Raw genomic sequence first — 27,885 nt, 5'->3', positions numbered from 1 at the left:
CCTCACAGACACCACAGCTGCACACCGAGCTGTCATTTCTAAAACCAATGCCTCACTGAAACAGGAAATTAGTTAGTAAGCCTGGTAAATTAGGATCTAAACAGTAACAACAAAAGAGCTAGAGAACGCACATCATTTTCTTTTGAACGGGCAAGAAATTAAATATTAGGAATGTGTAGGTGGCTGTAAAGTATCCCTTTATCTCGCAGTTAAATATGAACAGGAATATATACAGTGAGCGCCTTGACAACAAGGAGGGCTAAATCCGCTAATTGGTTCCATCAACTTTAACAAGATGCAGCCACTTGTGTTCGCTTGTAGCATCTTGTTAGCAGCTAACTTGTTGCAAGCGATCAATGTGTTTCACCACCAGCCAGGGAAACAAGTGCACAAACATGATCGAACTCGAGTACCAGTCCAGGGTGGTTATTATTTATCGTGTGTATGTGTGCGTGTGCAAGCGCGTGTGCTTGTGTGTGTGTGTGTGTGTGTGTGTGTGTGTGCGTGCATGCGCGTGTGCTTGTGTGTGTGTGTTTGTGCTTTGTTTTTTTATTGGATTTGTGCATCACACGATTTCCAGTTTTCTAATAGTTAACAATTAACAATAGGACAGGCAGGTCACCTGGACAGCCAGGCTGACACAACTTATGTAATGCCGAGCAGAAACTAAAAGCTGCACAGTTGAAGACAATTAACAAGACAAGACGTGTTTAAATAATTTAATGGATATAAAGTGTTCCTCAGGCATCAAACTATTGTCAGGCAGAATCCTAAACGTAACCAAATCCGAATCGGCTAAACTCTATCCGCCCAGCAAAATAAACCAGATAGACGTCAAGATAAAATGAGTCAAAGGTATTGGTCAGCTGAAGTCATTGATGGCTCATGTGGAAAAGTGTACACAGGGAACCTGGGCTGCTGCTGTGCTGAGTTTACTGCAGGTACTCTCTCTCTAGCCTCAGTCCAAGGGGGTTTAGCTTTAAAGGCTTGTACAATAAGGGGTCAGTGTTCGCAAAGCAATAGCACACCATTAAATCCATTACCTGTAACACTGGGCCCCGTTCACAAAGCCCATTAGCTGTTAAAAGAAGCGTCTTTTAGAGTGTTTTTTATGAATAAAATCTAGTCTAATATTTATGATACTCTTCCTTACTGTTGTTAATGAAATCATTCAACTAAGCATTTGCATATACATTTGCTTCCAAAAAGAAAAAGAAAAAGGTGGATCGTGAGTGTTCTCGCTGTCTTCATTGCCTTTTCCTAAGTTCTGTGCGCATTGTCAAGTTTCACATTACCAATTTCCTAACAAGCACAGTTTGTTTTCAAATGCCCCAAGGACAGTTTGCTAGAGCCCTTACAAAAAAAAAACACAGCACACCATGCACTGAGGAATTGTGAGCATGCAACCACAGAGCGGATCCCAGGCCACACTTCTGTCTCCCCTGATTTAGCGCTGTTTACACATTGTGACAAAACAAAGCCCCAGGTCTTGGCCAGGCTATTTCTGGCTTTAGTCTTTAGTTTAGATAATATATTTTTAATTGGGAGGTGTAATGGTCTGCAAGCAAACACCCAATCAATGAATCATGAGTACCTTTAGCATGTCTGCTCGGCTGGTTCTAGTAAGGCTCCCGTTTATCTTATATGTTGTGAAGACTTTAGTGCATTCCAAAGAGCTGGCTTCATGAAGCACTGGGCCACACACCATTGTGTGAACATACCAACACTTCCAGCATGGCTGAGCTCAACAGCTCCGCACTACCTTGTGTGGCTTTGCCTTTGAAGGAGGCAAGGTCCCATAATGACAAGAAGTTTAATATATAAGTTTTAATACAAGACTTCATTTCATGGGCATCACGGATAGTGGGGCTGTAGAAATAAGCCTATTTAAACTTCCATTAAGCTTACAAATAACACATTCTGATGCATTACTGACGTTCCTTTCCACAAACCCTTTTTTTAAGCCTGTTTTTATTTATTTCTTTATAAACTAATAAGGCTTGGTATTTATTCAAATGTTCCTGACTTTTTTTTAAATAGGAGTTAGAGATAGAGAAAAGCTTTAGAGAAGTTTTCAAAAACTCTTAAAAAAACATATTTATAAAAACAAAAATACAAATAAAATGGACCTTATCCTGAAAGCACTTCGAAACAAATTGCTTATGTTCAAAATATGTATTTAATATGTTAGCAGTTCAGTGACATTACACAGATATTACTTTTCACAGGTAAGATCCAGCTCTTGTTTTTTTTCTATTTGGATTCATGGTTGCGGTACCATGAAATGGATACAATTACATTTAATTACCTTATTAATTTACTCGTAATAAAGTCCTGTTAATTCCCGGTAGTTATAAAGTGTGACCAGTAAAACTAAAGACGCCCTTTACACATCGTTTATGACTTTAGAAAATGAAGGTTTCTGTGAGCCCCAGCTGAGAACAGAAATCTGCTTTGAACAGTGAAGAGGACAGACAGGGGGCAAATACATGCAACGTAGGCTTCAAGGTTCAACCTTTGTGCACCCGGGAATGTCATTCTACAGTATAACAGGGTTTGCAGCTTTTGTTTTGCAGGTAGCTTTTGCAGCTGCAGCTATAGCTCCTTCAGTCACTGTGTGCACAATGGTATGGTGTTAAGTTTCCTATCTATCTGGTTTTAATGCACAGATGTTTTGGGGTTTTTTTTTCAAAGTTTTGGCAGGTCAACTTCTCAAACTCCATAGACTTCACACAAACTGTATTGAAATTTCCAAACAATTCAATAACAAATGTGTGACCGAAGGGGATACCAAGGGTAAGCAACTTCACTCGTGAAGTGGAAGATTTAGTCTAATGCATTAGGACCTAGTCAGGAGTGTAAATGGGTCTTTTCAATAATTGAGGGCATGGTTGGAACAAAAATAAAAAATAAACGTTGCTTATGTTTCCTAAAGTAAGCAGTGTTTACTGTATTTTACTGATTAGTAGACTGAAACAAGATAGCGTGACTCTGTACTGCCCTTTATTGTGTTTGTCTAGTTCACTTCTTTTTATATTTCTATGTCATTTTTCTGGGAATGTAACAGTGTTTAATTAAAAAAAAATTAAACCTGGTGAAAATCATTGAAAGGAATACATTTCCCAGGTAAATACTGGGAGGAATACCGGGGGACAGTCAGAAAGCAGCTTCTTTTCTTTGTGAATACCAGGGGACAGTCAGAAAGCAGCTTCTTTTCATTGTGAATACCGGGGGACAGTCAGAAAGCAGCTTCTTTTCTTTGTGAATACTGGGAGACAGTCAGAAAGCAGCTTCTTTTCATTGTGAATACCGGGGGACAGTCAGAAAGCAGCTTCTTTTCTTTGTGAATACCGGGAGACAGTCAGAAAGCAGCTTCTTTTCTTTGTGAATACCGGGAGACAGTCAGAAAGCAGCTTCTTTTCTTTGTGAATACCGGGGGACAGTCAGAAAGCAGCTTCTTTTCTTTGTGAATACTGGGGGACAGTCAGAAAGCAGCTTCTTTTCTTTGTGAATACCGGGGGACAGTCAGAAAGCAGCTTCTTTTCTTTGTGAATACCGGGGACAGTCAGAAAGCAGCTTCTTTTCTTTGTGAATACCGGGGACAGTCAGAAAGCAGCTTCTTTTCTTTGTGAATACTGGGAGACAGTCAGAAAGCAGCTTCTTTTCTTTGTGAATACCGGGGACAGTCAGCAGCTTCTTTTCTTTGTGAATACCAGGGGACAGTCAGAAAGCAGCTTCTTTTCTTTGTGAATACCGGGGACAGTCAGAAAGCAGCTTCTTTTCTTTGTGAATACTGGGAGACAGTCAGAAAGCAGCTTCTTTTCTTTGTGAATACCGGGGACAGTCAGAAAGCAGCTTCTTTTCTTTGTGAATACTGGGGGACAGTCAGAAAGCAGCTTCTTTTCTTTGTGAATACTGGGGGACAGTCAGAAAGCAGCTTCTTTTCTTTGTGAATACTGGGGGACAGTCAGAAAGCAGCTTCTTTTCTTTGTGAATACTGGGGGACAGTCAGAAAGCAGCTTCTTTTCTTTGTGAATACTGGGGGACAGTCAGAAAGCAGCTTCTTTTCTTTGTGAATACCGGGGGACAGTCAGAAAGCAGCTTCTTTTCTTTGTGAATACTGGGGGACAGTCAGAAAGCAGCTTCTTTTCTTTGTGAATACTGGGGGACAGTCAGAAAGCAGCTTCTTTTCTTTGTGAATACTGGGGGACAGTCAGAAAGCAGCTTCTTTTCTTTGTGAATACCGGGGGACAGTCAGAAAGCAGCTTCTTTTCTTTGTGAATACCGGGGACAGTCAGAAAGCAGCTTCTTTTCTTTGTGAATACCGGGAGACAGTCAGAAAGCAGCTTCTTTTCTTTGTGAATACCGGGGACAGTCAGAAAGCAGCTTCTTTTCTTTGTGAATACTGGGGGACAGTCAGAAAGCAGCTTCTTTTCTTTGTGAATACTGGGGGACAGTCAGAAAGCAGCTTCTTTTCTTTGTGAATACTAGGGGACAGTCAGAAAGCAGCTTCTTTTCTTTGTGAATACCAGGGGACAGTCAGAAAGCAGCTTCTTTTCTTTGTGAATACTGGGGGACAGTCAGAAAGCAGCTTCTTTTCTTTGTGAATACCGGGAGACAGTCAGAAAGCAGCTTCTTTTCTTTGTGAATACTGGGGACAGTCAGAAAGCAGCTTCTTTTCTTTGTGAATACCGGGAGACAGTCAGAAAGCAGCTTCTTTTCTTTGTGAATACTGGGGGACAGTCAGAAAGCAGCTTCTTTTCTTTGTGAATACTGGGGGACAGTCAGAAAGCAGCTTCTTTTCTTTGTGAATACTGGGGGACAGTCAGAAAGCAGCTTCTTTTCTTTGTGAATACTGGGGGACAGTCAGAAAGCAGCTTCTTTTCTTTGTGAATACCAGGGGACAGTCAGAAAGCAGCTTCTTTTCTTTGTGAATACTGGGGGACAGTCAGAAGGCAGCTTCTTTTCTTTGTGAATACTGGGAGACAGTCAGAAAGCAGCTTCTTTTCTTTGTGAATACTGGGGGACAGTCAGAAAGCAGCTTCTTTTCTTTGTGAATACTGGGGGACAGTCAGAAAGCAGCTTCTTTTCTTTGTGAATACCGGGGACAGTCAGAAAGCAGCTTCTTTTCTTTGTGAATACCGGGGGACAGTCAGAAAGCAGCTTCTTTTCTTTGTGAATACTGGTGGACAGTCAGAAAGCAGCTTCTTTTCTTTGTGAATACTGGGGGACAGTCAGAAAGCAGCTTCTTTTCTTTGTGAATACTGGGGGACAGTCAGAAAGCAGCTTCTTTTCTTCGTGAATACCGGGAGACAGTCAGAAAGCAGCTTCTTTTCTTTGTGAATACCGGGGGACAGTCAGAAAGCAGCTTCTTTTCTTTGTGAATACTGGGGGACAGTCAGAAAGCAGCTTCTTTTCTTTGTGAATACCGGGGACAGTCAGAAAGCAGCTTCTTTTCTTTGTGAATACCGGGGGACAGTCAGAAAGCAGCTTCTTTTCTTTGTGAATACTGGGGGACAGTCAGAAAGCAGCTTCTTTTCTTTGTGAATACTGGGGGACAGTCAGAAAGCAGCTTCTTTTCTTTGTGAATACCGGGAGACAGTCAGAAAGCAGCTTCTTTTCTTTGTGAATACCGGGGGACAGTCAGAAGGCAGCTTCTTTTCTTTGTGAATACTGGGAGACAGTCAGAAAGCAGCTTCTTTTCTTTGTGAATACTGGGGGACAGTCAGAAAGCAGCTTCTTTTCTTTGTGAATACCGGGGGACAGTCAGAAAGCAGCTTCTTTTCTTTGTGAATACCGGGGACAGTCAGAAAGCAGCTTCTTTTCTTTGTGAATACCGGGGACAGTCAGAAAGCAGCTTCTTTTCATTGTGAATACTGGGGGACAGTCAGAAAGCAGCTTCTTTTCTTTGTGAATACTGGGGGACAGTCAGAAGGCAGCTTCTTTTCTTTGTGAATACCGGGGGACAGTCAGAAAGCAGCTTCTTTTCTTTGTGAATACCGGGGGACAGTCAGAAAGCAGCTTCTTTTCTTTGTGAATACCGGGGGACAGTCAGAAAGCAGCTTCTTTTCTTTGTGAATACCGGGGGACAGTCAGAAAGCAGCTTATTTTCTTTGTGAATACCGGGGGACAGTCAGAAAGCAGCTTATTTTCTTTGTGAATACCGGGGGACAGTCAGAAAGCAGCTTATTTTCTTTGTGAATGCAAACCATGTAAAGCTGGTGAAGTTTACCTCTATCAGTACCTACTTACAGTATGTTAAACAGACGGTCCCATATTACACAAAAACTAGGACAAATTTGGGGTGAGTAGGACAAATCTTGGATGAAAATCGGTACAGCTTTGGTAAAACCTGGAAACTTTTAGTTTCAAATCAGTAAGAACTGAGAATAAAGTTCCATCTGTTATCGTAGTTAGATATAGTTCAAACCCAATGCTTCCCCTCTCACCCTTTCTTGCTGCTCACTATATTTGCATGGGTCTTTACAGATACACTTGACAGATTACTTCATTGACACTAATTAGTTTAATTAACACACTGAGAGTTTAGGAATAGCACTTAAATGCATTTAAACACTTTTTTGGTACTGTTTTATTACATGTTTTATTACACAATTGAACAATGGCTACTGAAACTTACTTTGATAATATCCCCTTTGATCACAATTATAATTTTTTTTTAAACAGTTTGTTTGTGTGAAGTCTATGGAGTTTGAGAAGTTGCCCTGTCACAACTTTGAAAAAAAATATATATGTATTATAAAATAGATACATAGATAGGAAAATGAACATGGTACAATTATAGACGCAGTGACTGAAGGGGACATTGTACTTACCATATTCCTTCAAATTTACTTTTTGAACCATTTTTTGCTTCTCAAAAATAGCCTGCGTTTTAAATTCGAGTACAGTATAGTGATGCGTATATTAAAATCAACAAAACACGTCACTGCCGAAATACACAAGCAGCAACGTGACTGACTGTCGAAAAAAGACGAACAAAAACGTCACTGCCCGAATACACAAACAGCAACGTGACTTACTGCTGAGAAAAGACGAACCAAAACAATGCTTGATCTCGAATCATCCATATAGGCAGCCATTTTCAAAGAAGCGTCATTAGCTTCCTGAGGAATTCGAAGAGAAGCTTTTACAATTTCAGCGTTTCTAACAAACTGTACCAGCTTGGCCAGATCTGAAATACTGATCAGACCCCCTTTTTTTTCGACATGCCAAGCAATACCACAGTCCACAAACTGGGAGCAAAACAGGTGTGGGTAATCTCCATAGGCGTATGTTATGTTCTGTTGGTACTGTGCATACCGTTGTGACTGTTGTGTTTGCAATGCGATCAATGCTGTTGTGGTTGCTGGGTTACATGTTGCCTGGTGTAGTGGAGTGTTGTGTCGTGCTTGCTGTTGCCGGGATGCGTGATGCTGTAAGTGAGTGAGGGGTGTGTGTATGACAGAGATGCCATGTTAAGCACTATAGTATGCAGCACAATAATCAAGCTCTGTGGTTAACCTACAACAACTCTGTTTCGTGTTAGTTTTGTACGAGACAACAGCATAATTGAGGTTGTATCTTTGTAAATGCAGATTTAGTTGATGTTTTATTTTTTCCTCAAATTGAGGGTGGTAAATTTGGGCTGCGTCTTAAATTTGAGGGCGTCTTAAATTGCAGGAATCCGGTACTTGTGCCACTGTAAGTTTTTGTTTTACTTTGATACAGTATTGCTCATTCCAGTGCAAGAAAAACATGAATAACAACCGTTACCATGCCACCCTATTTCACAGTCATTCACTAACTGTGAAATCATTTCCCAAAATGGGTGTTCATAATATGATTTCAGACACTTCACTGAAAAGAAAAGCATGTATCATCACCATTCTACCTTTGTGAGTGGAGGAAAGCTGAAACAAATTATCACATCCAAACCTGCCCAGGGCTTAAAGGCACATCCAGCGTAATACTTCAAACCAACAACATCAGGAATGCCAAAGAAGCTTCCCACACACAGTTATAAACTAATACCTGCTTGCTGGATGTATGAGCACACCTTTCTTGCTCTTAGATAGAATGATAAACAATAGTAGCTGTGTTAAAACTGAGAACAGAATGGAAGCCCTTCTAAACATTCCCCATAGTAAAAGCATAGCAAAGTGTAATAAAGCAAAGTGAAAGCATGGCAAAGCATAGGGAAGCATGGTAAAGAACAGCAGGGTATGGTAAAGCGAAACTAGGGCTGTTTGATTAACTTTTAATTTCTTAAATGTTTAGATTTTTATTTAGCATAAATTGACTGCTACTTTATTTTTCTGCAACAACAGGGAATTTGGCAGATCTGTGAACTATTGTGCAATTCAAAGTTTAAACATGTTCAGAAACATTGCAGCAAATTAAAAACTCCATCATGTGAGTGCTGTTCATGTTTTTGATATATGTAAATGTATTTGCATAGGAATACATGTGTACATCACTGATGTGCATGTGGGAATGCATTTTGAAGAAATATTGAATCTGAAAATGAATAAGCCTTACATTGTATGCTCTATAAAAAGACAGAGAATTATTTCCCGTATTTTCTGAAAGGTGTGAGGTGTGCCTGTCAGTGTAAGTAGGGAAAGCGCTTGGAGGGTAATCAAAGCTTGCCATTATATATGTGATTCTTACAACTTTATCTACATTTTCAAAGATTAAACTCAATACAAATTCTTTACTCCGCTTTTGTGATAGGTAATTCAAACTTTACAAAGTTATTAGACAAATGGCAAACAATTTAGTCATGTTCTAGGGTTAAGGAAGATTCTGAACTTTTTTTGTTTTTTAACAAAAGGCTTATGTTTAAATGTTTCATCTCTAACCTGGGGTGGCCCTTTAAGTGTCCTGCATTAACTAATCTCCCCAGAACTCAATAGCAATACTTGTATGCATGGAGTTCTAACTCATGCTGGAGGTAGTTCCCCACATCACTGTCACTCTCTCCACCACAGCATTGTTATGTATGCCTTACCTTTTCCTCTCCTAAACATGAGCAATATTCCATTCTACAGCCCGTCTCAAAATGATCAATTAAATCAGATTAGGGCTAGCCTTTAAAACATCCCAGCAGCTGCACTTCAATCAAGTTCTTTAGCTATTGTTGTCTACAAGGATCCACATAAACTTTACAAACCACAGGGTTTAAATTAAAACTATTTAGTTGTGTAATGTGCAAAGAAATAGTCTGACTCCAGCAGACCCCAAAAAAATCTGTTTGGATCACGAAACTCTACAATCATGCTTGAATCATAACAGATATTAAATTAGCCCTGGTTTAGACAAACGATAAGGAATGCTCAGTTCATACCACAGGTCTACTGATTACTGGTACAAGCAAGTACCTCTTACTTTATTTTGTTTTTGCTTGCTTGTTTGTTTTCATAAACAATTGAATTAAGAAACGCATCATTTTTAAACACCTCTCACTTGAGCTTTTCGATTTTGATTTTCATACTAGTCATATAAACATATGTGTGCAAACGTTGTTTATTTGTTTATTTATTTATTGCATTTGTTTGTTTTTGGAACAGTTTTACTTTTTGGTGCAAAAGACTACAAAATGTTACCAGTGTTAACCCCACATTAAAAAAAGACTTCAAAATGTTACCAGTGTTAACCCCCCATTAAAAACGCCAGTGCTCCAGGAAAGAAGTGGCTTTTGTTATTTGGAAAGACAGTGAGCTGAGTGAGTGGAATGGTTTGGAGGGCTGTGCTGAGCAGTGGATTGGAAATGCCAGAGAGCTGGATCTCACCTTCTGAGCTGCTTTGGAGGGGCCTTTGTTTTTGCTTCCTTTAGGTCTCCCCCTTGGCCGTTTAGGAGCAGGCTCTCCAGTTGGTTCCTATAAAAGGAGAGGAGCGTGACAGTGAGATACGTACTGGGTGAGCCATTACCATGGACTGCACAACACGTGGAAACCAAACCTTGCGAAACTCTGCAAATCAAATGTATTTGTAATTGATTCAGAAGCGCGTTCATCTTTGAAGTGAAAGACTGTGCATCTGACTGGAAGACCACGGCATTAAATACTGAAATGAAAAGTGAACAGTGAGGTTATAACTGTATTGCATTCTTCTAAAGTTTTCCGTTATCTTACATTTTACTGGATTCCAAGACACTGTGCGGCCTGTCCAGACTAACTGATACTGAGTTTTAGGCAGCGTGTTTTTTTTTCCTTTTTAAATAATAGCTTTAAAAGATAGATTTGGATGTTTGTTGTATTTTTTGGGGGGGGGTTTGGTATATGGCTTTTTAGTTGAATGGTAATCTATGCGGGATACATAAATTGGATCTCCACATACATTCAAATAAAAATGGATATGAATAGTTTTCTGAAATGCTTCACATGTTTCTGATTCAAATGTATTTATTTATTTACTTATTCAACCAGGACATAACCCCTGAGATATTCATCTCAATTCCAAGGGGGTCCTGATGATGCTTCCATGTTAAAAACATGCTTGAAGTGCATCTGAAACATGATACAAACTAGTGCGGAACTGTCCCCTCGCCAGAACACGAATTCAGCATAACTGTATAAGTGTATAACTGAAGTGTGTCATGCCTTGCAGTTTGTAGCATATCACTGCACAGCACACATACATTAAGCAAAGCATGACAAACACACATATGTATGTGTGTGTGGGTGTGTGTGTGTGTGTGTGGTTAACAGGTTACTGTAGAAACTTGAAATGGTGTTAGTGTTTGATAGTAAACAATACAGTCATTTAAAAAGGGATGTGAGTGATTCAGAAGTGAGGTCCCTAATACTTGTTCAGTGAGTCATCACTACTATAAAATTATTGCAGTTATAAATATTAAACATTTCCCTCTCGCTACAGGATGTGGTGGGAATGTGTCAAAAGCCCTCTTTAAGCTTCAAAGTTGAAAAGCCTTGTTAGTTATTAGCATAGGATATATCAACACTTTGGAATGAAGTGCCTAAGAATAAGTATATTATTATTATTATTATTATTATTATTATTATTATTATTATTATTATTATTATGAATGGCTAAAGACAGGTTTGCATTTGAAAGTTCAATAAATGTCGCTGTACCAAAACCAATCTTTTTAAAACAGCAAACCTTGAAAAACCGACGTGAAGCCGCGTAAATAATGCTTATAAACCTTTTAAAATAATAATAACAATAATAATAATAACGTTTACGTTTATAAAAAAAATAGCAAATTAGATATTGTATTTTCTTCAACAGCAACCTATGAACCTAAACATTTTAATGCAAAAAAGGAAATAAAAAAGAATTATAATAATAATTTAAAAGCGCAATAAACAAAATTACACAAACCGGTTGCACAAAATTACACAAACCGGTTGCACAAAATTACACAAACCGGTTCGCACAAAATTACACAAACCGGTTGCACAAAATTACACAAACCGGTTGCACAAAAGCCAATTATATTAAAGCATTTTTATTAATTAAAAAAATGAAGAAATAACCATTCGCAAGCAGGTTAATAAAACCATCTGACACGACAAACATCTATATTTGTAAAGTTCACATTACTGCATAGTCTAGGCAACTATAGACACTTTTGCCTGTATACTCGTAACCAAAAAAAAACAACGAGTTCATATATATTCCTGTACTGGGGTTCACTGTAAACACATTTCCAAAGAGACATCTTAACAGAGTGAAACTCAGCGTAGCCAGATCAGAACAGTTACATCGAAAGCACTCCCGCATCTCGCTAGCTAACCCCGTGGTACACAGTACTTAAACAAAAGCGACTATTTCTTAAAGCAAATGTGTTTAATTTCACACATTCAAAACAATCTCAGCAATGCATGAAAGCAGACGGCTTTATTTGTGTCCCCCCTCTTGGCAGAAATACGCTTGTATAGTACTAGTAATAGCAAGCTATTAATAAACTGCATAGGACTGCAGCCTGTAGTGCTACTAGAAGCGGGACTGCACAAGCCACAAGTGCTGCCGCGCGGTAATGACAATTGCATGTTCCCATTCCATTATATCGATTATTTATTAGTTAGTTTTTTGTAAAGAAAGGAGACTGACTTGCTGCTGTTTCCTCGGTCTGCCCCGACCTCTCTTCTGAGGCTCCGGTGCTGCAGGTTGATCCTGTGCTGCGGAGGACTGACCGGCTGCTTCGCCTCGTGTACTCATCGTGACTCTCGTAGAATCGTATTCTTCAGCACCTCCACAACTCACACAAGATCTGCTAACCACGCACCGGACGTCCTGGTGCTGAAACGGGAGGGGGAGATCTCCTCTCTTGTAACTTAAGATTCGGAAATTTTAAAAACAAACAAACAAACAAACAAAAAGTAAAAAATAAAAAAAATAAAAAAATGAAGGACTACAACAATGTTTGGAAATGCACAGGCCTTTTTAAATGCTATGAGGACAGACGTGCTGCTGCGGTACTTTGCTGTACAAAATGGAAAAAAAGACGCTGGTACTTTGTTTTTGTAAATGGAAAGGCAGCGATCAATATGAATTAAGATTGGCTCACTACAAATCAGAGCACAGTGAAATGAAACGGTGACACTGCGCGTCTAGACCATGCACAACCCTATATAGGATATACGTCTTACAATCACCACAGCTAGTGTTATAGGAGTTTGGGGAAGAAGTCCTTTTTTTTTTTTTGCTGGGGTTGGTAAAATTATTTGAAACCAGCCCACGGACTGTGAATGAGGATGGGTATAGATAGATAGATAGATAGATAGATAGATAGATAGATAGATAGATAGATATAAACACCTTTCCCGATGGGTGGAAAAGTATAGGAGAGGGGTTGTGAAAAAAATAAAGGAGGAGGTACCAGGAAAAAAAAAAAAAAAAAAAAAAAAACCTAGGGGTTGGACCACAGCCAGAGAAAACATTTGAAATTCTCCGGCTGTAAAGACAGCGACCACAGCGAGACACACTCACGTGTCCAGCAGCGCCATTCCTCTAAATGGATGCGAACTCGCCGGTTTAAAGGGACAGCCCCGGGATTCGCGTACTCCATAGCGCGCTGCACCGCCGGAGTCGAACTCATAGAGTCATATTGATTATAAAAATAACGTAGCGTGAAACAGCTCAGCTGCAGCGGGAGCGCCTATTAGTGAACGCTCACTGACTGCAGTCCAGCCGGTGCAGCGGTACTGTGTATGGGGGCGGGGAGGGGGGTCTGCCTCTGCAGTAGGCTATATTGTGTAAGGGAATTCCTAAATACGAATATATTTAAATTACAGCTGTTGCTGTAACTATAACGACATAATGTTCTTGTACAAATGCAGTGTGATCAGGTTGAAAATAATATACATTTCAATTATATGATGAAAGCACGGTGATGATCCATGCATGCATGGATACATCATTGCATTCTCTATAACTAAAATAGACATCGTTATTAATAGTGTAATTTTTAGAATATCGAGCTTTGACTGGATTTCTGTCAATAGCCACCCATAGTTACACACCAACCAATCGTGCTATTTAGGTTCACTACAAACCCACAGTCCTAAATAGAATGCCAGTATCAAGCTTCCAACTATGGAACCCCAAATTGTTCTTTTTAGAACCCCTTTCAGCACCTTGCCTCTCGTCACTAAAGGTATTTAGAAAATAACGTTGCGTTCTGCTAATAAAAACAATACTATTCTCATAAATCCGTGTTGTTTTTAAAAAAAAAAAGATTTTTCGTAACGAATGGATATTTATAGAGTGGATATCAAAACGAATAGGCAAACAACAGTTGACGCTATGGTGTATGAGGTTCGCTCTGATCATATACGTTAGTTTAATAATAGTGAGCTATGCGCATACTTAATGAAGGGACTGTCTACAATTATCATTTTGCTGAGGTATTATCATACTTAAATTCCAAATATATCTGTGTTTCTCCATGTTCAAAGCTACAAGCGAAACCCAGGCTTGATATTACAGGTACTGGTGCAGTGTTAGAAAGTGCTGCATCGTCAGAATGTGGTCGCATACCAAAACTTGAACCGTGCAATGTCAGAAAGTGGTACACTGTCAGGTTGAAAGTGCTACACTGTCAGGTTGAAAGTGGTACCTGTCATATTCTGGTACAGGTGCAATCAATTGCGATCTGATGGGTGTTTTGCTATTGTCAAAAAATACATTTACCGTTAATTATACATTATTTCTGTGCAAACTTAAACTGGAAACAGACAACCAGTTATAGGCTTTAATATTATGTTTGGATTTGCTAATTATTAAATGCAAAAAAGTTTTTTATTTAAAAAGAATGGATTACAGTAGCCTAATTACTGTAAATATGAAAAACTAATCTCTGATTATTTGTGCCAATAATAATATCAGCCCCTTCTTCATACAGATGAGCCCCTACACAGTATTAATAATAATACCAGCCCCTTCTTCATACAGATGAGCCCCTACACAGTATTAATAATATCAGCCCCTTCTTCATACAGATGAGCCCCTAGTATTAATAATAGCCTATACGGTTTGCATACCTAGTATAACAACAGCCTAGGCGGGTTACAACACAATGGTGTTTACCGAGAAGGAGCTGGCTTCCTAATACCTCGCAGTACTCTCGTTAAAAAAAAATGGTATTAAGAATAATAGTCGATCACCCGGAAGTCCAAAATAGCTCCTTTTCTAGCCTAATTATGTGGGGTGTTACGGAAGTACATCTGGAAAAACTACAGACTCTGCGGCCTACCTTTCCAAAGGCGGGCGCTATTTTAAAAGATGCTTTTTTCAACTGTTTTTTTTTTTTTTTTTTTTTTTTTTAACAATTATTTATTTATTGTTTTACTTACCACAGATTTCGGAGAACGCTTCGATAATTATGCTTATAAGAATTCAAATGCATTTGTTCTCCTCGTCAGGCAGTTCAAAATGTCCATTAAATACCTAAGTAAGTTTTTTTTTTTTTTTTTTTTTTTTTACCTTACGAATACCAAAAACAACCTTCTGAGAAAAAGAATTAGGGCTAAATTAACAAATTCAAAATATTAAAACTGCTTTTGTCAGACTCCTTTTTTTTTAACTTAGTGTAGTTTAAATGTTGAATCGGTTGTATATCTACAAGGTTAAAACCACAGACACCTGCTAATTATTATTATTATTATTATTATTATTATTATTATTATTATTATTATTATTATTATGTTTAACAAGCACAGTTTAGGCCTTATCTATACCGTGAAAACCCGGATCAGTGGTATTCTCATATTTTTAAAAACGCAGAATATTTTAAACTGAAAGGTATATGAGGAATAATGCGCTGTCAATTTAAATAACAAACTTACTATCTGTGAACTTTTATTTTTTATACATAGGCCTATGTATAAAAAGTAAAACCAGCTGTAATTAAATAATAACTGCGTTGCACGTACTACATACACATTATTGAAATCACGGTGTAAGAAGATTTTTAAAACAAACAAACAAAAAAAAAATGCTTGAGTATTTGAATACATCCTTATCATCTCCGATCGAAAGTAAAAAAATGCATTTTGTGAGTGAGTGAGTGAGCGAGCGAGTTAGCTTGGGAGCTGCGTGTGTTGTGGGACCGACCGCCAACAGCCTGCCCCGGCTTTGAAGCATTCCGCCCCTCCACGAGAAGTGAGATCAATTACAGGGGAACAACAGTGACAAAGAATCCGCTGCTTTACGTGAAGCCACTTTCCCACGATCAGAGCCGCTAGCTCAACAGCAAGCAATGGCTCGTTCCCCAGGCTCAATACAATAGCGCCAAAGAGGGGTTTAAAACCCCCAAAAGCGGCTGATCGGGGTTTTACAACATCAAACGTCTTTTTTTTTTTCAACGATAAAAAGTTTGTGTGTATGTGTGTTTAAAGCGAAATGTAAATCGATACTGTATTTGTAGTCTGTATCTTAAGCATTAAACAGTGGTTAGTCTAGCAGAAAAAAAAACGTTTTTTTCCCCGTTAATTGTATTCTATTATTTATTTCTGACCAAAATAAAAATACTTTTAACCCAAAATAACATGTACAGCATTACAGCGTAGCGATTCTATTGTAAAATTCCTTATGAAGACTAGCTTGCCTCATATAAACAAAACTAAACTAACGCAGAGGGTCGATTCGTTAATATACATTTACAAACGTTAACCGCATTTTATATTTATTTCATGTATTTAAAAAACAACAACAACAAAGCATGTGGTAGTGTTTTTCTGTGAATGAAAAGAAATACGATGTGATGTTGGTCCTCAGTTTGAACTTTATTATGAAATGGCTTCTGGCTTTTCTAAAAGAAAGTGGTTAATTTGTCATTGGCATCCAGTTCATTCATAAAAAAAAAAAAAAGAATCTGGTCAGGGACCCCCTAGAAGGTGGATGTGAGCGGCGCTGTGGTGTTTCCACCCCTCCCTTTCAGAGCGAGGCCCCTCCCCGCTAGACTGAGCGGCGTCAGCCCTGTGAGCAATGCAGTGAACACAATCAATAGCCGCGGCCACAAATGACTACAGGAAGAGTACGAAACCTGAGATCGATTACTCACAATGGCGTTTAACTCCGAGCTCAGAGACTTTACTTTTTCAACATAAACAGTACAGATTGAAAACAACGCATCCTTGCTTCTTACACGAACTGTGCGTGATGTAAACATCTCCCAGCACGAGTCTGGCCACCACCAGCTTAGCAAGCAAGGCAGCTAGTAAGCAGAAATGAAGAGTGGCGCTTTATTTTAACTTTATTTTTGTATTCATGTATGTGCTGTAAACGACACAATTTGAATTTGCCGTATACTTTACTGTACCACTCTGCCTTTACAGTGATTGTCCATTGTATGCTTTCACTGCTTTTTTTACACTTTCCTATGCTATGGGGAACGTTTGTAAATGTTTGTGTGAACCCTATGGAGCATTCAAGCACTGGCCAGCCCTGGTGTGTGCTGCTTTCAGCTGGTCTCGCTGCTTCAGGAGGCTTGGTTCTGGTTCAGGAGCTGGTTAAACGGGTCTGTTACAGACCCTTTTACTGGTTGGAGTTCAGGTCGGGTCAGGTTTTAAATGCATTTATTTCCCGTGTAAAATCTATGATGGAAATGGCTGAACACAGTCCAACAACTTCCAGTATTAAACAGAGCATCAGAAGACAGGCAGGCAGGCAATGCCACACGCATAGCCAGTGAAAGGAGGGGCCTCTGGGGGTAGAGCCCACACAAGACCCAGGCAGGACCGTGCTCACCCAGACAGCAAGGCCAGGCCCAGCCATTCACAGAGAGAGAGAGAGGAGGAGGAGGAGGGTGCAGATCTAGTCAGTCTAAAAGAATGTGGTCTATTAGTACTTGTATTGCAGTGCTACCTAACAAATACTTTGCAAAACACGTCCTGTATTTGAAAGTGCAATACAAAACTGATATCTGTTATTCTCTTGGTTTTACGTCATACCCTACCTTGCAGACCATTGTAGTTTTCAAAAATGAGTGAATTGGTTGTCCAGTGAAGGAGTGGTGGTGACAGTTCCAGGCTCTTCTAGTACGGTGATCTGCACAGGTTGGAACACTTGTCGAGATTGCTCCCTCAATTCTTACCATTTTAGAATTGAGAATTGTTCCGAGGCAAATGCTGTTCCAAGGTTAGAGTTCCATTTTAAAACATAAATTCCATGTTTACACTTCAGTTTTAGGATCCAGTTATAAAACATCTATAAATCTGTTACTGGCTATTTAAAAGGACTAACATTTTATTAAAATAGAATTCCTATGATTATTATTATTATTATTATTATTATTATTTATTTCTTAGCAGACGCCCTTATCCAGGGCGACTTACAATCTTAAGCAAATACATTTCAAGTGTTACAATACAAGTAATACAATAAGAGCAAGAAATACAATAAATAACTATGACACAGTGGTAGTGCAAAGCTTCAGTCCTCTTATAAAGTAATTATTAGTCTTTTCTCGGATGTATTCGTTATTTGTTTGTATAATGCATGTTGTTATTATTAATAATTATGAACCTTATCTTAGCCAATGAGGTTCTGAGCGATATAAGAGGCAAACGCCACAAACAACACGTGATCCGTGACACAACAAAGGCTGGTGTGCAACGTTTGATTCCGATTCTGAACAAACCAATGTGGTTATCTGCACGGCAACTGATGGCCTCAGTCATGAAAAAACAGTGCACAGTCAAAATGTCCAGCTACTGGCTAGGTAACCACAAGAGAGCATGTTTACATTGCCAATTTCCATACATGGAGTATCAATAGCCACATTTATTCGCAACAGTATGTGGTTCACTTTGTTCTTGCTTGCTTGTGTTCCCCAGTGATGCTCCTGTGAATCTGGGGCTTGTGCTCCAATGGTTTTGTTTTTGGGGGTCTGTTTGTTTTTAGTTTGTTGAATTTACAAAACACTATTTCAAAATTACCAACATGGATTTGTATTCTTTTACCCTTTGATTTTCTTAAGGTTATGCACTTGTACATTTCTCCAAAAATGGATCTGGTTTGTAATCTATATTTTATGGGTTTTTTTATAACCCTTTAAGGTAGAAGGGACATATGTGTCCGACAAATAAAATAATGCTAACCTTCTTATGCTTGCAATGAGGCACATGAAATAGGTTGGATCTGCTCATCCACGTTGTCCGTTTCCTCCTCGTGATACTCGAGTTACTCTCAAATGTATTTTAAAAAAGAAACCGTTTGAACAACCGCTCAATTCCTTGTGTACCTTCAGGGGTTAAAAATAATCCTTCATAAAGTTTGAAATATATTTACAGCTTTGCAATGTGTTTTTTTTGGAGCGTTTATAAAAAGTGATATGCAAACCTATTCAGCAGCACACAGAGGTCTAAGAGCAGTATAAAAAAGACATGACTCTGTGTGTTAATGTGGACTGGAGGAGAAGCATTGGCAGGAGGTTCTAAACAATTCCCTAATATGATCTTTAAAACTAGAAGGCTTATGAAATCCCTTCCAGTAGAGTAGCTCAGAGTTTACTGCAATGGCGTAACTGTACCCAGGCTGCAATGCTGTGCATACATATCAAATCCTATCAAATCAAAGCAGCACAGAAACCAGCAACCAACCAAACAAAATGGGGGGGCGAAGAGTAATGCTGATAATGCTAACAACAAACAGCAAAGTAATTAGGTTTTTACAACCTCACTTAGCAGCCCTTTTAAAGTACACGATAAGAAACTAGACGAATGTTTCTGCCAGTGCCTTTATCAGCGTTGTTTCCTGACTCTGTAATTTCACTTGGCGAAACGTTTGTCTGTATGCAGCATCGTAAACGTGTAGTACCTTTAATCCTGGCTATCTGGAGCTATCTTGGGGTTTACTGGCAGGGGTCAACACTGCTGCTAATAGCTCACAGGTATTCATCAAGCAGCACGGGACCTACACATTGATGTGGGCTTTTTCATCTCAGGAATGGCTTCCTCAAATAACTTCTATCTAATCAAGAAACAAACCAGGTTGCCGGACAAAGAAAACTTTGAGCAAACTCGCAGGAGCTCAGGCAGTGTACAATGGCCCTATCTGTAAATAGAAAGCCAGCTTAAGGAGGAGGAAATGTGGTTAATAAAGATCAGAAGGAGCTGGAAACCATGACCTCATAGTATGAAAGGTCAACCAGCTTATGTGCCATAAACATAACAACGGCTAGCTCTGCTTCATACACATTACCGTGCATTCACCCAACACTCATATATACACTGGAGAGGTTTTTACTTGTGTGATCCTTTCTGTTCTCAAACCCAATTTAACAACAGTAACATGTGGCAAGCAGTTTTTTTTTTTGTTGAAGAATGAAAAGTACACCAATAATAATACTGCTAATAATAACACCGTGTAACAATTTTTTTTTTTTTTTGGTTCCTGGGTAGTAAGTGTTATTTCCTAATTGCTTATGCCTCAAAAGTATAGAAAATGGCTATTATTCCCCACAAACTTTGCTTTTGTGACCAGGACAGTGATATTTTGAAATTTACCTATTTCCAATGAGAAAACGGGCGAATTTGTGTCTTTTCGTTCACATAAAGTCAGAAAAAAAACAACATATGAATCCAAATTAACATGTATTTATACTAAAGTAATACAAAAATGACTACAAAAGATTTAGAAGTGAGTAGTTTTTCGAGATTTACGATTATACTGTAAATCACTTTCACGAATCAGCCCCCAAATGTAGTCTCCCATCATGTTCTCGTTATACTGTCCTTGGTAGCGGTGTTCAAAGTCCAGTATATCCTGTGATATTTTGAAATTTACCTATTTTCCAGATCATTCCAGATAGATTCAGTGCTGAGTAAACTTGGAGTAACTTCTAGAACTTTCCAGTAATATAAATAGTAGTATAAATACAGGGGCCTTAAGCCCACCAATTCAGTTTAGTTCCAGCTGCCTAAGTGGATACATATCTGCATTTTTCTGAGATGGCATCAAGGTCATAGGAGACTTCAAAATGGTGGCATTCCTGATGGGTCTCCAAGGCGGTTTTACCAAGTTTCCCTGCTATCTTTGCCTTTGGGACAGCAGGGACACCAAGGCGCACTACCACAGGCGGGACTGGCCACAGCGGACCGAGTTCTCTGTGGGGAGGAACAACGTCAAGTGGGAGCCACTGGTGGACCCCCAGAAGGTGCTGATGCCACCACTGCACATCAAATTGGGCCTTATGAAACAATTTGTCAGAGCTCTAGATAAGGAGTCGACAGCCTTCAAGTACCTTCAAGACTTATTCCCTAAGCTGTCTGAGGCAAAGGTCAAAGCCGGTGTCTTCGTCAGACCACAGATAAAGAAGATCCTGGAGTGCAATGAATTCCCCAAGAAGCTCACTAGTAAGGAGAAAGCGGCTTGGAACAGCTTTGTCGCAGTGGTTCGGGGTTTCCTGGGCAATCACAAGGCCGAAAACTATGTGGAGCTGGTTGAGACTCTGGTGAAGAACTACGGCACAGTGGGCTGTAGGATGTCCCTCAAAGTCCATATCCTTGATGCTCATCTTGATAAATTCAAGGAGAACATGGGAGCGTACTCGGAGGAGCAAGGCGAGCGCTTCCACCAGGATATACTGGACGTTGAACGCCGCTACCAAGGACAGTATAACGAGAACATGATGGGAGACTACATTTGGGGGCTGATTCGTGAAAGTGATTTACAGTATAATCGTAAATCTCGAAAAACTACTCACTTCTAAATCTTTTGTAGTCATTTTTGTATTACTTTAGTATAAATACATGTTAATTTGGATTCATATGTTGTTTTTTTCTGACTTTATGTGAACAAAGACACAAATTCGCCCGTTTTCTCATTGGAAATAGGTAAATTTCAAAATATCACTGTCCTGGTCACAAAAGCAAAGTTTGTGGGGAATAATAGCCATTTTCTATACTTTTGAGGCATAAGCAATTAGGAAATAACACTTACTACCCAGGAACAAAAATTGTGTTACATAGTGTAATGGTAGTTATCCGCTGATGCAGGCCACAGTATCGGGTAATGGCAGTTGAAAATGTATTTTACCAGGCATGTACTCAGCAGCCCTGTCAGAGACAATGAGCAGATAGGATTTTAACGAGTCTGTACAGTTCTTAGTTTAGTTTTGTTGATGCATTATAGAGTTGTTATGGGTGGTTGTTTTATTGTCTTTCTGTCTGCTCTCAAAGGTCTTTCTTTCTCACTGTTCCTCGTGTTTGATCATCCGGGGAGAGTCGGCAGTGTACCCCAATTCTCTAAAACAAGGAATAATATTCCAGGTACAAAACCTAAACTACCCAAACTGACACCATGTTTGAATTGTGAGCCAGTTTGTACTTGTCAGAGACAACCCTTTCACTTTGGCAGCGTGACTACAGTTATCTTTCATTTTAATCATGTAAATTGACCAGGGCAGTGAAAGCACTGAATCAGGGCCGCTCTCACACATCATGTATGCAATCAATACATTGTCTAGGTATATATGCTACAGCTCTGGACAAAAGTGTTGCAGCACCTAGAATTTTAGGATTGAAATAATAAAAAAAAAATACATAACTATATGAACATAATTTAGATATTTTATTTAACATCATGTAATCAAAAAAGAAACTACAAAAAAAGATATCTCAAAAGCCTACCAGAAGCCATAATAGTAGGCCTACACAGTATTTCACGTATTGTCCCGTTTTTCAATTTTTGTCAGTTTTTCGTTAAGTATTGGAAAATACGAAGCGTATGTAATTCAATATGTTGACATTATTCAGCAGGTTCCATTTGACTTTATGAAGCAAAATTAGTTCATTATATAGTGTGATGCAAAACTTTTAGCCATAGCTGTACATATGTTTAATCACTTTAGTAATTAAATAGTAAACCTAATGACCAGGTGCACCAGGGCGGAGGCTGGGCGTGAAGCAGGGACGATACCACCAGTGTAACCGGGCGGAGCACCGCGCACCGCACACGAGCGTCCTAACCACAATGCAGGACAGGCTCGTCTTTAGTCAGGGTTTAAAAGCCTTTAACCTCGCCTCATGTCACCGGCGAGACAGGTCAGAATCTAATGACAGCGTATCACACAACACTGCCCGTTACACAAGGGAGTTAACCACTGTGCAAAAGAAGCAGCCTGGCCTAATCACAGGGGTAAGAATCTATAGGTGCGTTTACACTCGCGATAGGATTCGGGGACAGTCTGTACCGGAACGGCGCGTTTACACTTGCGAAACAGACTCTGAGCATGCGTACTTTGAGGGGGCAAGAAAGAAAAAAAGCTGACGTTACAATTACTTTTTTAGATGCTACGAGTTGGAGTCGTGTAATTCCTCTAGAATACGTCCTCAGCGCGTTCACACTGAAAACAAGTCACCGGAATCCGACGTCTTATCCTCTCAATATTTGTGCAAGTGTAAACGCACCTTTTAACAGCAGGGCATCACTCAACATGCCACACTGGCAAATTTAAACTATTTTCTTTCACAAGCACAAACACATTGTACTGCTTTCCACTGGACGCCATGAAACGTTTAACTGTGTGTTTTTAAAGGACAATGAAGTCTCGGATATTGTGTTGTTATTGTCTTGGAAATGTTAGCACTGTACTGGGGTTTAGACTTCCCTTTGAAACCTAACAGAATCCCATGCTCATTACATGTAAAATGAATGACTTTAGGCATCGGTGTAATTAATGCAACGTGATTTATAATAAGAAGTTGAGACGTTTGAGGTTATTCGGACCGTACTAAAGGAAATGGCTCAAAGTCTTGTATTGCTCTAAACGATGCAGCTATATCTGTAAATGTTTTGAAAACATTGTTCATCATAAATTAAATATGACGCTATAATTGGACCCCAAAGAAGATCCAGTCCAATACTTTAATAAGACGTTTTCGCATGGAAGGGAGTGGCATTTTAATGCACTTTAAATAAAGATCACTCTGGAAGTTAGGAAAAACAAATAGCGCCTATAGCAATTAGTCAGAAACAATATTTAAGAACATAAGAAAGTTTACAAACGAGAGGAGGCCATTCAGCTCATCTTGCTCGTTTGGTTGTTAGTAGCTTATTGATCCCAGAATCTCATCAAGCAGCTTCTTGAAGGATCCCAGGGTGTCAGCTTCAACAACATCACAACAGTACATTTATGTAAATGTACTGTGACATTGCTTAGCATTTCAATGTGGTTGAGTTTGTTTCAGGTCACTTTTAAAGACGGAGTTCAGTCACCTTTCAGGTCACGTTTTCTTTCCAAGCGCACTTTTTTGTATTAACTGTGAACAGGTTTACTAACTTTACTAGATTTTCTAGTAATCTGTTTATACAAAAGTAATGTCGTCTTTTTAAAATTTAAACAAGTAAGATCTGGTTGTTTCTTAGGCCCCTATACATTTTCATATAGTTTATTTTGATTATACATTAACCAGCCATTAGCATTTTTAGGACATTTGTTAACGCGTTAGTAAAAGTGCTCATAGCATGTCCTGAAACCACGTTATAAATTATTGTTGTCCCTAAACTCTGCCTTGTCCAAGCTGTTTTTCTTCTAATGCAGCCACGACAGTTGTTTTCTGCTATTTGCACATTTTAAAAACAAAACAAAAAATCTGATTGATAAAAAGAATTCCCAGTGTTCTGAGACAAAACAATTTGCTCGCTTTGCTGAAGCACATTCTGCAGTAGGTCTGCGTTTTAATCCTGTTTAGGACGTCAGTTTAAAACTGTTTACTTTAAAAAAAAAAAAAAAAAAAAACCCAAACTGCTAGACACTAACCAGGAGATCAATCTGAACAAGTTCAGGGATGCTTTCTTTGTCTCCAGAGAGCCACAATGTGGGAACAGCGTTATGAGCCTGTGTGTAATTAATAGGTAATTCCTGGGTTACTCACAACAGTTGTTAACCGAGGAGAAATTGCAATGCATATTATCAGAGAGAGAGACCTGCAACCTTTTAACAGTGTGAAGCTAGGAGGAGTAAAGAAAAAAAAAACAACCTCTGCAGCTCTCTGTGTGATTGCAACATTAGTAAGGAGATGAGTTTCACAAACTGGTTGCAGATGGAAATGTGCCATTAGATGCGTTCACTGGTAATGCTCAGAAACCGTTAGCATTGGTAAGCAGGTCTCGTAATACCTTGGGTATGCTGCTCCAAACAGTGCTGAAAACACCCTTAACTTGTTCCCTTCCAATCTTGATCTGGAGTGAAATGAGACAACTTCTTGCCTAACACTGTGTCCGAGTAGCGAGTGGCACGGAAAAAGGAATGTGAAGAATGTCAATAATCTGTTTTTATAGATTGGAGAAGTTCTCCTAGTGCTGGCAGCTGGGATCTGTGGCTGTGCACTGTGCTGCCATCCCCGCCATCTTTAATCTGATTGCGCTTGGCATAGAACAGAGATGCACGTGATGCATGCCAACAATACTGGAGTGTTGTACAATCGAGGGTGCGGACGAATAAGCTGCAGTGAAGCCTACAAGGGTTTAACAGATCCCAACAAGGGACTGAGCCTTGTGTGCCTGTGTAACCAGGCAGTGTTGTGGGACCCAGGGGAGGTTACAAGCTCTATAACTGCTCGTGCAAACAAGCCTGGCTGGTATGCACAGTGGTGAAAGTGCTTGCATGGGGAGTGTGTGGATGTGGGTAAACGCCCAGCCTCTCCTGTTCCGTTTCACTCTGCTTTTCTCACATTTCCAGCTGCCAATCACTGTGGTTGGGTGGAAGAGTGTAATATAAGAACATAAGAAAGTTTACAAACAAGAGGAGGCCATTCGGCCCATCTTACTCGTTTGGTTGTTAGTCGCTTATTGATCCCAGAATCTCATCAAGCAGCTTCTTGAAGGATCCCAGGGTGTCAGCTTCAACAACAGTACTGAGGAGTTGGTTCCAGACCCTCACAATTCTCTGTGTAAAAAAGTGCCTCCTATTTTCTGTTCTGAATGCCCCATTTATCTAATCTCCATTTGTGACCCCTGGTCCTTGTTTCTTTTTTCAGGTCAACGAAGTCCCCTGGATCGACATTGTCTATACCTTTTAGAATTTTGAATGCTTGAATCAGATCACCGCATAGTCTTCTTTGTTCAAGACTGAATAGATTCAATTCTTTTAGCCTGTCTGCATATGACATGCATTTTAAACCCGGGATAGTTCTGGTCGCTCTTCTTTGCACTCTTTCTAGAGCAGCAATATCCTTTTTGTAACAAGGTGACCAGAATTGAACACAATATTCTAGATGAGGTCTTACTAATGCGTTGTAAAGTTTTGTAAATTTTTAAAATGTTTTGTAAAGTTTTGTAATGGGTAGAGCTGTGTGATGTAACTGTCGTTACAGATTCCAAGCTTCCAGATAGTGCGTGGTCAATGGTGTGGCCCTCAATCCCAGTCTATTACCCTGACACTGTAAACCAGCCAATGGCATCTTTCATATTATTGGTTTTTATATAGCATTGACTGAGCATACCATATCATACCAACCTGGAGCCCTGAGTTTGACATCACTCGTTCACATTCAGCACAGTTGGTCTGTCTCTGCTCTGCTGTGCTGGGTTGGTGAGTTAATTCAGGATGATTGAGATGCTTTTACAGCACAGTAGTGCCCGTTGATTCGCCTGCATTGAAGCCAAGGTTTTTATAAAGGGAAGAAAGAAAAACATTGCAAGAGCACAATATTAAATATAAACTGAATGCTGAAATAGATTTCCATGTATTGAGTTTGTTTTCGATAAGGACTGGAGCTGGCTGCTTCTCTGATGACTTCCAGTTCATTAGGATGGTATCCACTGCTGATCTGTGGAAGTGATGTCTCGTGTGGGTCCTATTTCCTTACAGACAGCACTAATGTGATAGTGGATGCGGATATCCTAAGGTCAGACGTTTCAATGTAAAGTTGTGAGGTGATGATAAACGTAGAAAGCAGTGAAAAAGCCTTGTTCCTGCATGACATTTGTTTCAGTACTCTCCAGTACAGTCTCATATAATTGCTCCCAGCCCCATTTTCTTTATCTTTGGGAAAGTTGGGTCAGACAGAATCAGTGTTTAACGGGTCCTCCCCCTGGGTCTGTTCCTTCTGGTTCTGGTTGAGTAAGTATTTAAACACACTCCCTGTTACATTCCTGATTAGGAGCATGCATGTTTCATACGCACATGTCAACCCCTACAGAAACATTTAGAACAATACCTTTGGGATAATACATGTGTATTGCCCTGACAATAGACCCATTAGCAGAGCTCTGCTCTGGCAGCTGTGGAAACACACTGTATCTGAAATAACTACTGCACAGAACTCCTGATGCAGTAGCATAGTGTTACTGATATGGTATCAGTGTACAACAATGCATTCCTTAGCAAGTGTTAAAACTTGTTTCTAGCCTTGTCAAACCTCTAGCCCTTCTCTCAATCAGCAACATCAGCTGTATTTGTAGATGGCAGCAGTGTGGAGTAGTGGTTAGGGCTCTGGACTCTTGACCGGAGGGTCGTGGGTTCAATCCCAGGTGGGGGACACTGCTGCTGTACCCTTGAGCAAGGTACTTTACCTAGATTGCTCCAGTAAAAACCCAACTGTATAAATGGGTAATTGTATGTAAAAATAATGTGATATCTTGTAACAATTGTAAGTCACCCTGGATAAGGGCGTCTGCTAAGAAATAAATAATAGATGAGGATGCAGTGTATGAATCAAGTGCAGGAAAAGTGATCCTGATAATTTGTTGCACAGGGAGTACATCTTCAGTGGGGTGAAAGGCTAAATGGATTAACGCCACAGAGAAGTAAGGAAATTACTTTTTACGCAAACATCTTTAGAAACCGTGCAAAATCTACTGTAAAGCTTATAGTATTTCCTCATTCCACCAGCAGGGGGCACCAGTGTGTCAACCCAGTAGTTAAAGGGTTAAACTAGGGGAACATGCATATCTCTGTTTAACAGCAGGGCCACTGTAGTCTGGTTTTCTGTTGTTAATACAGTTCGAATACTTTTGGATTAAACCCATATCCACACATGGACATGGCTTCCCTTCTTCTACTCTACATGATAGAACTTTGGCTGAGACAGCAGGTTTTTGTTTTTTTTCGGTCGGAGGACATCCTATTTGGTGTGGCCCTGAGATTTAAGTCTTTTACTGGTGACATTCGGTTATATTTAGAACTGAAAAAAACAAATCCCTTAGCTGTGTAAGTATACCTAACTGCTGGCAGTGACTCTGCTACAACGGGGCTCCCAGGGATCCTGAAAGAATGCACGTTTTGTGTGCTTTCCAGGACTTGTTTTGAATGGAAGCCAGGGAACAGTGCAGAGCTAAGTGGAAGCACTAAGCTAACCACAGTGACAGCGAGGGACCTGGCCAGCGAGCCGTGGGGTTCACAAACCCGGCGTTTTACAAACACGTGCGCCATCCTCAGAGGTGAAAACTGTTTGCCTGGTCTACCAG

The 27,885-nt window shown here is 39.7% G+C and overlaps 1 protein-coding gene across 2 annotated transcripts in view; it reads right to left on the bottom strand.

Moving 5' to 3' along the window:
- LOC117415193 (high mobility group protein HMGI-C) overlaps positions 1–12,804 on the bottom strand; it is a 73,353-nt gene extending 60,549 nt beyond the window's left edge. Inside the window, exons 1-3 of one of the 2 annotated variants that reach the window (XM_059027690.1) lie at positions 12,082–12,804; positions 9,795–9,881; positions 7,044–7,127 (exon numbers count right to left, since the gene is read on the bottom strand). In XM_059027690.1, the coding sequence (XP_058883673.1) occupies positions 7,044–7,127; positions 9,795–9,881; positions 12,082–12,189 (279 nt within the window). In that variant the 5' untranslated portion in view covers positions 12,190–12,804. The remainder of the gene's footprint in view (positions 1–7,043; positions 7,128–9,794; positions 9,882–12,081) is intronic. The other variant, XM_034025219.3, reaches the window with a different exon arrangement.
- Positions 12,805–27,885: the final 15,081 nt, after the last annotated feature.

This window comes from Acipenser ruthenus, chromosome 7 (genome assembly GCF_902713425.1).
Source record: "Acipenser ruthenus chromosome 7, fAciRut3.2 maternal haplotype, whole genome shotgun sequence".
Taxonomy (NCBI): Eukaryota; Metazoa; Chordata; class Actinopteri; order Acipenseriformes; family Acipenseridae; genus Acipenser; species Acipenser ruthenus.
Note: the sequence above shows the minus strand (reverse complement) of the source record. Positions and strands in the feature narration are given on the sequence as shown.